The 14,972-nt window shown below is 35.5% G+C and overlaps 1 protein-coding gene across 4 annotated transcripts in view; it reads right to left on the reverse strand.

Annotated features, from left to right (window-relative positions):
• LOC126713628 (DNA mismatch repair protein MLH1) overlaps window positions 1–11,007 on the reverse strand; it is a 48,619-nt gene extending 37,612 nt beyond the window's left edge. For 2 of the 4 annotated variants that reach the window (XM_050413433.1, XM_050413434.1), the window contains exons 1-5: window positions 10,472–11,007; window positions 9,918–9,990; window positions 9,409–9,543; window positions 2,954–3,164; window positions 1,756–1,904 (exon numbers count right to left, since the gene is read on the reverse strand). In XM_050413433.1, coding sequence (XP_050269390.1) covers window positions 1,756–1,904; window positions 2,954–3,164; window positions 9,409–9,543; window positions 9,918–9,990; window positions 10,472–10,992 — 1,089 coding nt within the window. In that variant the 5' untranslated portion in view covers window positions 10,993–11,007. The remainder of the gene's footprint in view (window positions 1–1,755; window positions 1,905–2,953; window positions 3,165–9,408; window positions 9,544–9,917; window positions 9,991–10,471) is intronic. The other 2 variants (XM_050413432.1, XM_050413431.1) reach the window with 2 other exon arrangements.
• Window positions 11,008–14,972: the final 3,965 nt, after the last annotated feature.

A 14,972-nucleotide genomic window follows, 5' to 3' on the forward strand; every position in this document is an offset into this window, starting at 1 on the left:
GCGTGGAAGAAAAAGGACTTTATATCAAGGATTGACCGTTCCGAGTCCTCAAAGCATCTGGCATTCCGTTCCCGCCATAAACACCAAAACAGACAATGTGGCACAAACCTCTAGAAATCTATATTTCTATGTCTTCCAAACTTGCCCTGCCATGAAGCCAACAACTCAATAACTTTATATGGCATAACCCAATGGATACCAAACAAACAGAATACAATAGACCAAAACTCATATGCTATCGAACAGTGAGGAAGAAGATGATCCACTGATTCCCCACACCTTTTGCACATATAGCACCAATCAAGCACTACAATATGCCTATTCCAAATATTATCTATAGTTAGAATCTTACCTAGAGTGGCAATCCAAGAAAAGAATGCTACTCTAGGAGGAATCTTCAATTGCCACACCATTTTCCAAGGAAACGAAATGTCAGAACAAGGGGATAGAGCGTGATAAAAACCTCTAACCTCAAAACCTTTACTCATTGCTGGTTTCCAACAAACCTTATCAGCACCAAAGCCCCGTACATTTGTGGAATAAAGCATACCCAACACAAATCCAACGCTTCCTCCTCCCAATCCTGCATTGGGCGACGGAATCGGACATCCCAGTGGATCCTCCCATGAGAGAAACGCATGACCTCTGACACAAAAGCCTCCCTTGCCCAACTGATACCATACAACTTTGGAAATACTTCTTTAAGAGAACAAACCCCACACCATACATCCTCCCAAAACTTTACATTAGTACCATCACCCACGTCATACCGAAGAAATTTAAAAAAAGCTAACCAACCACTTCTAATTGATTTCCACACACTAACACCATATGTCCCTGATACCGGTTTTGTGCACCAACCACCCCAACCATCCCCATATTTCGCCTCAATGACCCTCCTCCAGAGGACATCTCTCTCTGTTCCATATCTCCACAACCATTTTCATTCCACTTTTTTTAGATTCCCTATCTTCCTATACATAGTTTTTTTTTTTTTTGTTTTCATTTCTACTGTTTGTACATATTTTTTTGGCTACTTCATTTTTCTAATAAACAAGTCTTCCCTTAAAACAAGTTTTCTTACATATCAAAATAATAATAATAATAATAGATAAGTAAATAAAATAACATAATATCAGAAGGCTTTTATTTTTTCAAAAGTTTTCTTCAAATAGCCACAGTAAGCAATTATTACATCATGAAATATTGCAATGGAAAAGCCCAAGCTGATCTGCAAGCTGACCCAGGCTAAATCGATTTACTCTACCCCAAGACATCTCATTTTACTTATTGATTGATTTATTGCTCAAAGTTATACATCACCCTAGGTAAACAAAGAAAAAATATTAATATTACCTCTGGTTTCAACTAGTATTTACTGGAAGAAAAGTGATACAATTGCCTCAACAGTTAACATGGGTACACATTGTAGAAAGTTCAATTATGAAAAAGTGCATAATATAAGCAATCAAAAGGATATCAGACAAGATGGAACACCATCACAGAATACCAAGAGACTGATCAATTTCATTGGATTTATTTTGCCTTTAAGTTCTAAGTTGGCAATGTTATGCACTGAGGGTTTAATTGCACGATAAAACTTTCAGCATGTACCCTTAAGAAAAAAATATGCAGTTTTTTTTCTTTCTTTCTTCCTTTCTTCTTCTGATTTTTCTCACCCTAGGTAGACTTGACCTTTCAGTTAGGTTTGGATAGATCAGAAAAGACTGGGGGAAAAAACCCAGAAACATGTACCTCTCTCTTAGTTGGGTGCACATTCACATCAACATGCTCAGGTGGCAATACGATTGACATATATATGAAGGGTTTTGATGCTTTGGGCAGTGTTGCAGCATAAACAATTTCAATAGCTCTCTTCAAAGCAGTGCAATCTACCAATCTATCTGAAAAAAGAAGGGGGGGGGGGGGGGGGGGGGGGGGAACACGTGAGTTCTTATGTCATTACTTTACTACCATTACTAAAGCATGCTAGAAAACTTTTTATTTTATCTTTAAAATGGAGTTTTAGGAGATAAAAATAAATATAAAATCAGGTAAATTTCCTCACACATTTATGAATACACTTGTTGAGAGAGAGTTAACTTGATCTGACAAATTTTGACATCCATGCAAGCATATTTAATTTGAAGATTTTTTTTTTTTTTTAAGTTGATATGAAGGAAATTTAGTAAAAATAAGAAAACTTAAAGATTGAGCAAAGTGAATCAGGAATATTAGGGGAAAAAAAACTGTCATGGCTAGCAACACAATCATTAGAAAAGCTACAAGTGAAGGGGCAGGTAGGAGATGCCATATGGTCCAAAGACCTTTGAGGAAGGGGGAGTGGAACAAAAAACAAAACAGAGAGAGTTAAGATGCCTTCCACCTTTCTTTTTCGATACCAAGATGCCATTCACTAACCAAACAAAATTTATATTACTTTCATGGTACAATTTGAATCAGAAAATTTAATTCGTACACAATATTTATATTATGTTTCCACTTATGTCTCAAAAGTATCATTTCACAATAATAAGAAAAGGATTATCAAAATGACAGTAAGCAAGCAAACAGAGAACTTAAATCTATAGGACAGGAGGCAATGCTGATCATAAAACTAAATTTGAAAAGAACATGAGATGCACTTTTTCAATTATATATAAGAGGGACTGATATTAGCCAAATTTCAAACTTGATATGAGATCGTTGCTGTTTTCTTTTGAGGAAATGCAAAAGTATAGAAGGTAAATCAAGGTATTGAAACAAGAAGAAACACCATATATTGTCAGTGTTTATAACAGATGCTTCCACCAAAAGCAAAGAAACAATAATCTGTCATAAACTCTGCTTTTCAGATGTTAGAGGATTACAGTACATCTGATAAACTCATAGTGGTAGATTCTAATGGACCATAAAAGTACACTACATTTCAAGTATGCACAATAATACATACCATTGATAAAAAGGACCATTGTTATCTTCTTTGCAACATAATTTGAATCAGAGATGAAACCATTCATCTTGAAAACTGAACTTGATGGATTATTGTCTGAAGTTTCTATTTTGATAAGAGTTCGAGCAACTGACACCCCATAAACCGATCGAATAGCATCAAGCCTTGATGATGTACCAACTGTGTGAAGGTCTGCTCCAGAAGCTCCATGCTGATTTAGTAGAGGTTAAAAAGCTTTACTACGGTGCAAAAGGATTTCCAATCATGTAACATTAAAACCTAAAAGAGTGATACATATGGTGTTAAAAACTCCATACATATATTAAAATCTTACCATTCTTTTCATGTGTAAGGCAAGTGGAGAATCAGTGGAACCCCTTCTAAATCAATGAATGGTAGCAAGAACTATTAGGTCATTTGTGTGGGTGTTATTTGGAGTGACATGGGTTATGCCAAAGACTCATGCAAATGCTAAGTTGTTAGAGAGAAATTTTTAGAGTGAATGAAACTATAAAACTTGGAATGTGGTTCCTTTTTGCATCTTGTGGATAATTGGGGGTCTTTTGATGGAATTGAATGGTCAATCCACATGATCAAACAATCATTTGGATGATTTTTTTTTTTTTTTTTTTGATAAGTAAAAAGTTTATTGATATCAAAAAAGGGGAACACCCTAGTACTTAGGGAGTGTACAAGAGGTCAAATAATTAAGAACAAAAATTACAAGCATCTAAGAAATCAAGAAAAGATAAACAAACCGAACACCATAGCCCACATATTCATTGCAACCGAACAATGAAGAAAAAGATGATCAACTATTTCACCATTACACTTGCACATATAGCACCAATCCAATATCCAAACCTTCATTTTTCGTAAATTGTCAATCGTTAAGCATTTCCCTAAAGCAGCAATCCAAACAAAGAAAGCTACTCGAGAAGGAATCTTCTGCTTCCAAATGCTTTTCCAAGGAAAGCAATAGTCATTAGATCCCACTAAGAGATTGTAATAATCCTTAACCATGAAGCCCTTCTCTCTATCAGATTTCCAACCCTCTCACCAAAGCACCATATATGGTATCCATGAAACCGGCCAGTGCCTCTAGTTCCCGAACACGCACACCCCTAAAGAAACTTACATCCCAAAACAGGGTTCCGTTATCAAACTTCATAATCTCAGCCACACTATCCTCCTAATCTCGGCAAAATCTAAACAATTAAGGATAGCTGACTGCAAGAGATGTTTCACCATACCAACGGTCTTGCCAAAATTTCACCCTAGACCCATCCCCAATATCATATAGAACGTGGCGAAAAAAAGAAGGCCATCCCCGACTAATATTTTTCCACAAGCCAACACCATATGGACCATTAGTAGGCCTAGTACACCAACTACCCCATCCACAGCCATATTTCACTGCTATCACTTGCATCCAAAGGGCAGCCCTCTCCATCCCAAATCTCCATAGTCACTTCCCAAGCAAAACTTCATTAAAAAGTCTTACCTTCATTATCCCCAAACCACCCGAAGCAATGGGAGTACAAACAGTAGCCCATTTAACCAAATGGAATTTTGGTTCATCACCAATGCCACCCCCTAAGAAATTCCTCTGAAGTTTCTCAATTCGGTTAGCCACAGAAGCAAGAATAGGAAATAAAGATAGAAAATAAGTAGGTAAATTAGATAGAGTACTTTTAATTAAAGTGATTCTACCTCCCTTGAATAAGTACAAACGTTTCCATCCTGCTAATCTCCATTCTATCTTCTCCAGAATTGGGTTCCATATTGTCTTATCCTTGAATTTAGCTCCCAAAGGAAGGCCTAAATATTTTATTGGAAGAGTACCGTGTTTACAGCCAAGGACATTCAACAATAAGTCAAGATTATGCACCATACCCACAGGAACCAACTCTGACTTGCCCAAATTTATCTTTAGACCAGAAACCACCTCAAACTAAATGAGAATCATACGGAGAAACAAAACCTAATCCAGATCAGCATCGCAAAAAATTAAAGTGTCGTCCACAAAGAGAACATGTGACACCGCCAAAGATCTTCTCTCTAAACGACCTACACCAAAGCCTGACATGTGACCATCATGGACAGCTTTATCCAGCATTCTCCCAAGGGCTTCCATAACCAAGACAAACGGCAAAGGGGACAATGTGTCACCTTGTCTCAACCCCCTGGAGCTCTCAAAAAACCCATAGGGAGACCCATTTATCAGAATAGAGAAGCAAACTGTAGATATACAAAAGAAAATCCACCGCCTCCATTCAATAGAGAACCCACTCCGTTCTAGTAACTACATAAGAAATCCCCAGTTGACATGATCAAAAGCCTTCTCAACATCTAGTTTGCAAAGTATCCCTAGCAAGCCAGTTTTCACTCTACTGTTAAGGCATTCATTAACAATAAGCACAAGGTCAAGAATCTAGTTCCTCACAAAAGCATTCTGTGAAGAAGAAATTATATCTTCAATGACCGTGCGAAGTCTGGTAGCTAAGACCTTAGCAATGATTTTATAAACACCCCCCCCCCCCTCTCAACAAGACTAATGGGGCAAAAATCCTTGACTTCAATTGCTGAATTTTTTTTAGGGATGAGAGTGATGAACGTTGCATTCAAACTTTTCTCAAATTGACCTTTAGCAAAAAAATGATGAAATATAGCCATAAGATCAGTTTTGAGAATACTCCAACACACTTGGAAGAAAGCCATTGGAAACTCATCTAGTCCAAGCGGTTTATCAACATTAAAATTTTGTATGACATCAAAAATTTCTACCTCCTCAAAAGGTCTATCTAGCCAATCAGCATTATCACCAGATATCCTTGGAAATACCAAGACTTCTGGAAATGGTCGAACAACCTACTACTCAGAGTATAAATTCATAAAGAATTGAGTAATATAATCAGCAATCATACCTTGATTGGAAGACAAGATTCCATCAACCATCAGGCTCTCAATATCATTATTTCTTCTATTGGAATCAGCCATTCTATGAAAAAATTTGGTATTTGCGTCCCCCTCCCTCAAGTGTAGCACCCTAGACTTCTACCTCCAACTAATCTCTTCAAAAAGAGTGAGCTTCTCAATCTCAGTACAGAGATTAACTTGTTCTAACTTTTACTCAGCTGTTAATGGCTGAGTCTCCTCTCTAGCATCCAAATCATTCAATTTGTTCTAGAGTTGCTCTTTCTTAAAAGTGACATTACCAAACTCTGCTTCGTTCCATTTTTTCAGATCTAACTTCAAAGCTGCCAACTTCTTAGCTAGTATAAAACTAGGATTTCCTTGGAACAAATAGGATGCCCACCAGGCTTTCACTTTATCAACAAAATTCTCCACCCTCAACCACATATTTTCAAAACGAAAAGGAGTTCTACCTCTCCGTTGACTCCCCCCCCCCCCCCCAACAGAATTGGGTAGTGGTCTGAAAGTACCCTGGACAGCCTTCTCTGTGCAAATAGAGTGAAGTGATCTGCCAAGAGCGGAGAGAAAAGAAACCTATCTAATCTAGAGGCAGAGGAAGTATTGGATCAAGTATAAAGGCCTCCTTCCATAGGTATATCCATAAGCCCATGAAGAGAGATAAAATCCGAAAATCCATACATAGCCCGAGTACAAGTTGTAGCCCCTAATCTTTCCGATGGGAAGCAAATTATATTAAAGTCACCTCCTAGACACCATGGCACATCCCACCAACTAATCAACCCTGTCAACTCCTCCCACATTTTCCTACGCCTCTTATTCAAATTTGGCCCATATAAACCTGTAAAAGCCCACTCAAATTGATCGCCTACATTTTTAAATCTGCATGAAACAGAAAAACACCCTACTGCTTCCTCCACCTTTTCCACTGCCCTTCAATCCCACATCAAGACAATACCTCTAGAAGCACCTTCTAAACCCAAGTACAACCAGTCTAGATATGGATAGCTCCATATACTTCTGACATTTCCTCTAGTAATCCATTCAAGTTTAGTCTCCTGCAAACATACAATATCAGGCCTCCATGCACGCAACAAATTACGAATCTAAAGCCTCTTCTCAACCTCATTCAATCCTCTGACATTCCAAGAAAGCATCTTCAAGTTCATTTAGGAACAAAAAGAGCTTGCTCCCTATTAATACCACTACGCCTAGTTGAAGCAGAACCATAATTAATCACATTTGGATGATTATCCTACATCATTTGGATGATTATCCCACATTGTTTGATGTGGTGCATTTGGAGGGAAAGGAATAGCATAAGTTTTGAAGATACCAAGCATTCTATGCCTAATCTCAAGTTATTCTTTTTTCCGTACCTTATTGGACTAGCTGACTGCCTTGAGGAATCAATCTTTCCTTTCTATTGTTGACTTATTAGATTAATGCAATTTTTGTAATTGATTGTTTCACCCCAGTATATTTCCTGTATACTTTGGTGACTCCTTTTTCTAATATATATATATATATATATATATATATTGTTACTCATAAAATAAATAAATAAATTGATCAAACAATCATTACTATGATGGTTGGCTAGGAAATGTTCCTTCATGGTCAATGGTAAAATTTGTAAGATCTAGAATGTATTATGTTAGTTAACATCATTTTATTTATAAATAAATAAATTTTCTAATTTATTATCTGATATTTTTTATGCTGCTTATGCTTTGTGGGTAGAGGTGTTTTAGACATATGAGATTCATTAGGTCATGCCAGGGTCTGTTGCACCTTTATTATTTGGATGGAGAAATTGGTTTGGGAAGCACAGCTCATATGTTTGGAATCTGGTGTCAACTTGTTTGATGTGGATTGTATGGAAGGAGTGAAGTTGGCATATATTTGAGAATTCTGAGAGCTCTTTGAATCAATCAATACCATTACTTGTTTGCACTCTTTTTCATTGGCCCCAAGTTTGGGGTTTAACATATTGTTCTTCCATTTTAGAGTACCAAGTTTCTCTTAGATTTTCCATTTGATATTTTTGTAATTTTTATGACTCTTTGTATTCATCATCGAGAACACAAAGCATTTTTCATTAACAATAAAATTACGCTACTTATCAAAAAAAAAAATTTATTATTATTATCTAAGTGCAAAGCTAAAATATTTTAAAGGATGCATTAGGATCCCAAACAAGATTGAGAGATCAACTACAGTCTCAATCCTACTACAATTTTATGATCCATAATACAAAATCAAATTGGAACCATATGGACACTGGTTCAAAAAATTGGATGATAGAATTTTATGTTTATGACAAAATAAAATTGGATCCATAACAAATTAATAATTAATCAACTCTTGGGATAATAGGCACCCCTCTCCCTAGTCCCTTCTCTCCATTTCCTTTCATCTTTCTTTTCTTTGCTCCATCTTTATATTTAAATAGCCAAATCGAATATTCTTTAATATACATTTTTTTGAAAAACATTCAGCAACATTTTTGTTTTCATAACTCTTTTTGATTGATTGTTGAATTGTTGTATTGTCGTATTGTTTGTGGATAATTGATGCAGCCAGCAACTATGATTTAAATTTCATGCTTAAAATGGCTCTTCAATATTTCTGGGTAGTTTACTATTTACTTTTTATTTAGGGGTCTGTTATGTTATTAAGTCTTTTATTTTAGGCTAAAATGCAAAATGCACCCTCTAAGTGTGACTGAAATTCATTTCAGTCTTCTAACTTTACTTTTGTTCAATTGAGTTCTCTAAATTTTTAACAAAATTGGACGAAAGGACTAAATTGACTAAATTTGAAACTTGAAGGACTCAATTGAACAAAAGTAAAGTTAGAGGACAAAAATGATTTTTTTTTTTTTTTTTTTTTATAAGTAGACTAAAAAACTTAGAGAGTGCAATTGCATTTTAGCCTTTATTTTAAGTTTGTGCTGAATTTAAGTCAGTTGACAAGTCTGATCTGACTTTTGACTAGTAGGTATTTATTGAGTTAGTTGTCTCTAGAGAATCTTGAAACTAGTAAGTATTTATTAGGAGAATATAGAACTATAAAAACCAGGTCTACAGCTAATGTAAGGCAGTCTATTGCTGATTAAGAATACTATATCCCATTTAGGGCTCGTGTCATTTCAACCTCTTTTATCTTCTCATAATCTGTTTTAGATTGATTCCAGCAACCCTTGGCTGCATCCATGGTTATGTAGAAGCTCAAGAATTTGAGCCTAGGAAAATTGGAGTTGAGTTACTATATTTCCTAGTTTCGGTAGGAAGAGTAAGAGCCTCCATTTTTTAGCTACATACCCAAAATCTACAGGTGGAATGCAATCTTGTGTGTTTAAATTGTTAGTTTTAGACTTGTTATGTACATATATACATATACATGTGTGTGTGTGTGGGTGTGCATACTTGAACTTTAACAGCCTTTTTTAGAAATTAAATAATTATGTATTTTAACAATTTCATAAAATGACAAATTTCATTAGTCAATCAACCGACCTTTCGTAATGAGAAATTCACATTGATGTGATGAATGGAAAACCGCTTTAGCAAGTCTTCAATGTTTGAAAAATCATTAGCAGAATTTTGTAGTGTCTTCCTCCGAGCAGTCATGTTGTAAAATAGATTCTCAACCTGACAACACAGACAGGAATCAAAACTTGTGGAGTACAAAAAAAAAAAAGGAATTGCTAGTTTATTGCATGAGGACATTGAAAAAATTACAAATAACTAATGAACTTTTCAATCGGTCCTAGTTAGCAAAATGAAGTTCAATTTCATCTGATGTAATTATATAATCACAAAGTAATATAATAAGTATCTAATCTATTCAGGATAGTTCAAAAAATACCAAAATCATGAATAATAGTATGTGTAACACAAAGTTTCTGTAAATAATTCCAAGAATGACTACTTATTTTCTGGAGCTTAATCCCATTTCATATTAACTTTTCAACTTTAAATTACCGAGGCTCAGGGAAACCTCCATTCAAATGTATGCTTCATACCATTATCTGAGTTCCTTTTACGGCAGCACACGGCTTTGGCTCATGCTCCATGACACCATCCCTATAAGATACCCTGAACAATATAATCAAAAATTGAAATTAATTCATACTCTAGCCAGTTGCTAACAAGCTCAGAAGAAAAAAAAAACATGGTCTATGAATGATATTTTTTTGGGAGGAATATTACACTTTTTTCCACCCAACCCAACCCCAACCGAACAGTCTGTTTTGGTGTTAATTCTGACATAATTTGGCATTGAAAGTGAAAGACCAATTTTTCCATCTCTCCAATCTCAAAAGCAAAAGCAATAGATGGAGAGAGGCAAATTGGTATTTCAATACTAAATTACTAGTCAAACTTAACACCAAAACAAACTCCAAATCCAAGCGACATTGAAACAAAGTTATAACTTTCGGGGGTTTTTGCATAATTTAGAGCTAGACCTAGACCACAACCCCTTTGGCATTGATAATTATTTTCATTATTAATCACAACCCAAAAATGAAGCAAGCTTGTATTGGGTAAAATTCTCATTCTCATTTAGTAGTAATACCTGTAACCATGGAGCTGACCTTTGGTAATGGTGGAGACAGTAACATGAGCGACATAAGTCATACTAGCCAGAGCCTCTCCTCTGAAACCCATTGATTTTATCGATTGTAAATCCTCGAATGTAGAAAGCTTTGACGTCGTGTGCCTTTCGCATAGGATCGCCAAGTCATCGTATCGGATTCCGTGGCCGTCGTCGGAGACTTGGATGAGTTTGAGGCCACCGTCCTTGACGACGACGTTTATGGAGGAAGAGTGGGCGTCGAGGCTGTTCTCCACCAGTTCCTTCACGGCCGATACTGGCCGCTGAATCACCTCTCCCGCCGCGATTCGGTTCACCACCGACTCTTCCAGGCGGTGGATTTTCGGAGGCTCTTTTGGTACTTCAGCCTCAGCCTCAGCCTCAGCCTCAGTGTCGCAATGGGTTTCGAATTCCATCGGTGGTGCGATGCGATGCTCTACTTCAGACTGAGAGACTACACCAGACCAGAGTGATTCCCCGATAGCCGATGATTTCTTAACCATTATTTATTGTTTCCATCATGGCCGTTCATTTATTAAAAAAAAATGTTTGGATTTGAGTTTTTTTTTGTTTTTTTTCCCGCAAAAATGAGGGAAGATTGAACCAAAATATTAAGACCTGTTTGGTATGGCGACTCAACACGTATTTTAAGTTTTTAAACAACATTACACAATTTTTTTATTAAGACGTATTTCCATATATGTTTTTAAATAACAAAACACATGTTTGGTGGTGTATTTTCACATTATTTATTGTTTTTAAGTGCATATATCTAACATCTTCTAAATTTTCTTTATCTCGTGTGCCCTGTGTTTGGTGATGTGTGTAACATACAAATGTATACAAAGGCTAAAATACAATATTAAGTTTTACCACTTTTTATTTCAATAGTGTAAGTTTGACTATGTTATTTCAGCTATTTAAATTTTTTTTTTAGAGATAATTACAACATGCTACTAACCACGCAACTCGAACCCTTTCTCCCTTAAACCTCTCAAGCATTTTGTACATAAAGAGGTGTCAATTTAGCTACAAAGCCTTTGGCTTTCAGCCATCTAAGTTTAATCCTCCTCGATTCAATCTTCTGTTAACATTTCACCCATATATGTTATTAACCATATTTAATTACTTATTTCTTCAATTAAAAAAAAAAAAAAAAAAAAAAAACCACCCATGTCGTCACTCCCTCACGTTTGAAGAAAACGAGATAAAAAAGTTTGTTCAATGTGTTCTGACAATTGAAAAAAGTGGGGTTCGATTTCCTTTGATCATGAAAACATTCTGTTCACAAACAATTTTCAGTTGCACCAATCATTTCAGAACAACTTCTGGAAAATGTTTTATGCCGAAGCAAATAGTGTCAAGGATATAGATGAGTTTGGAGAAATCACACTAAGCTTAACAGCAAACATATAAGAAAACAATTTAAGGATACAAAGGAGGATATAAATGTAGATAGAATTGCTGAAGCCGGATGACTTTGTATTCAAAAGATGAAGCTGCTCAAAATTCTCTCTCTGCAGCATACATTATAAACCGCAGATGAGTGCTTCAAAAATCTTAGAAACAAAAATCCAACTTAGTCCAAAACAAGATCAGAGACAAACCAAACACAAAAATAACCTTAAAAACATGAAATCCACTTTTCTAAAATAACTGAAACAAATAACCCAGAAAAAAAAAAAAAAAAAAAAATCCACTTATTTTAAACAAGACCTGCAAATGAGTGTAGATTTATACGAGTTTTTAGTTCTTCCTCTCCTTCTAATGATCAGATCCTTTTCTCTCCTAAAACCCTTTGATAGGGATAAAATTAAAGTCCATTCGTCCAAGGTAGTAGTCCATGACTAGACCACGTCCAGAAAGCTTGGGAGGAGAGAAACCCAACAATGATATCGCGTGCATGAATAGTACCCGTCCATGGATAGTAAGAACATCCAATCTCAGAATAGTCATTCATGACACAAGGGCATAGACGACCAGACGATACATAGAAAATTCTAAGAGACACTTTCCAAAAGGTTCCACATAATCAGACCATGTTGAACTACTCCTAAAACGTGGAGAGGATTCCCCATAATTCGCTCCACGTACCCCATTTTCTCCATTAACCACACATACTACCCATGATGGTGGTGGAACCAAACAAGTAGACTCCTAACTCTCTATAAAAGGAGCAAATCTCATTCACCCGAGGTAAGTTCAACTATTCACAGTTTCCCATCCTTGTGCTCTAGAAAAAAAAACTGACTTAATCGTTGGAGGGTCCTTGACCGAGTTACACCAGTCACCCTTAACAGTCTTTTCTTTTCTTTCAAGTCCTCAAGCCATCACCGTAGCTGAAGTATTCCAGCTTACTAATTTTCGAGCATCATCACCCTTCATTCTTAAGCCCCTCTACTTCTCTCTATAGGTTTCTTCTTCTTCTTCTTTTCTTTTTCTTTTGGGGTTTATTTCATGTTCTTCAAAAGTGGGGAAGAACGACGTGGGTGGGGTAATTTTAATTTCTAGGGTTTTTTTTTAATTAACGTTTATTTATTTATTTAAGAAATAAGTAATTAAATATGATTAACGGTAAATATGGACGGAATGTTAACAGAGGATTGAATTAAGAAAGATTGAAACTTAGATGACTGAAATAATAAAATGCAAACTTACAGGACTGAAATAAAAAATTGTGAAACTTAAAGGGTGAATTATGCATTTTGGCCTAAATGAAATAAAATGAGGTCTTTGGATTTACCCTCCCTTTTGGGGGGTGGGGGGTGTTGTTGATATTTCCTCTGTTCTTGCTTTGGAAGCTTAAATAATTCATTCATTCAATGGAAAGACACCTAAATTCGGCCATAATTAAAAGGTTTATGAAAATCATAAGTGATGAGTTGTTATTGGTTATAATTTGAATTCACAACTTACATTACTTTTTTGCCCACCTATAACAACCAAAAACAACTTACCACGTAAGATTTGTTGTGAAAATATTGTGAACATAGTATTTCTCTATAACCTTTTCTTAAATCCTAAAACCCCTAAACCTTAAACCCTAAAAGAAAAGAAACCCTTAAACCTTTAAACCCTCAACCCTAACCCAAAAACCCTAAAGCCAAACCAACCCCCCCCCCCCCCCAAAAAAAAAAAAAAAAACCCAAAACCCTAAAACCCTAAAACCATAAAACTCTAAACCTTAGCCATGCTGACCTTGAGTGGGTGAAGTGTCAAATCTTAAATTATAGGCAGGAAACTTAAATTTCGGCCAAATAATAGGTGGGTAAATTGTAACTAGCCCTCCCTTTAATGTTTATCAAAAATAAATATATTTTTAGTGCTTAACAATTAGCATGTTTGGAATTCCTCAAAATAACCCTATCTTATCATTCAAGTATTTGAGGTTTGCCCGGTAGATAGCCACCGTAGGTAAGGATTCTATTCTTTACGTACCATTGCATCGTCCTCTTGTTTTGTTACTTTGATTCTTGCTTTGTTATGATGATTTGCTATGGGTATGCCGAAATTCTCACGATGGTTGAATGGGTTGGTTTTTATTTATTTAATTATTTATGTGATTTTGACAAATTTCTTGCTATTCTTCTTAAGATTAACAGCGGGACTATGGGTTTGATGAGTTTTGGAATCATGTCCATGATGCCGAAATTTGCATATAGGTCTCTCTAAATTTTGATTTTGTTTATGAGATCATGATTTTGATAGCGTGAACGAGAAAACAAATTTTAAATTGATTTTTTTTAGTTCAATTTTTTTCTTTTTTTAAAATTGATGAATTAAGATAATTTTTTTTTATTTGGATCAAAATGTTGATGTGACATTTTTAATGTCAATTAATTTTTATTATTATTATTTTATTAGTCACATAAACTTTAAGTGTACCCTTACTGTGATGACGGTAAGGGTTAATTGACTACATAATGTAGTTTCACAAAATCCACTAAGAGGTAATCTATGTATTTTGGGTTGTAATATACCTATAGATTTAATCAATGCAAGTTTAGTTGCTTTATGAGATTGATAAGATTTTAAGATTAGCCAAGTCTATAGATTCAAATGGTTGAGTTTTAGGTCTTGACACGCGCGCACACACAAACACGAAGACAGACTATTGATATAATAGTGATAAGAAGTTTCGTGCCGCTGTGTTGCTTGTGCTATTGTGTTGCTTAATTGCGTCAATTGTTAGTCATGTGGCTTCATATTACGATAATGCCTTGTGTTCTGTTGTTCTGTTATTAGTGAGTGACTGGATTGTATTTTATACATACCTTCCTGCTGGTATGAGGGATCTCAAGCAATAACAGCATGATGATACTTTGTTAAACCTTCCTATTCTCTCTAAATCCCCCCAAGATTCTTGAATTCAGCTAATTATTGGCATCATATTTATTGTTGTTAAGGCAAAATTTAACAACAATAAATTGGCACGTGGAGCTTAAATTGGAATGTTAAAATAAAAAAAATTTACTTTGTCATG

This window comes from Quercus robur, chromosome 2 (assembly GCF_932294415.1).
Source record: "Quercus robur chromosome 2, dhQueRobu3.1, whole genome shotgun sequence".
NCBI lineage: Eukaryota > Viridiplantae > Streptophyta > Magnoliopsida > Fagales > Fagaceae > Quercus > Quercus robur.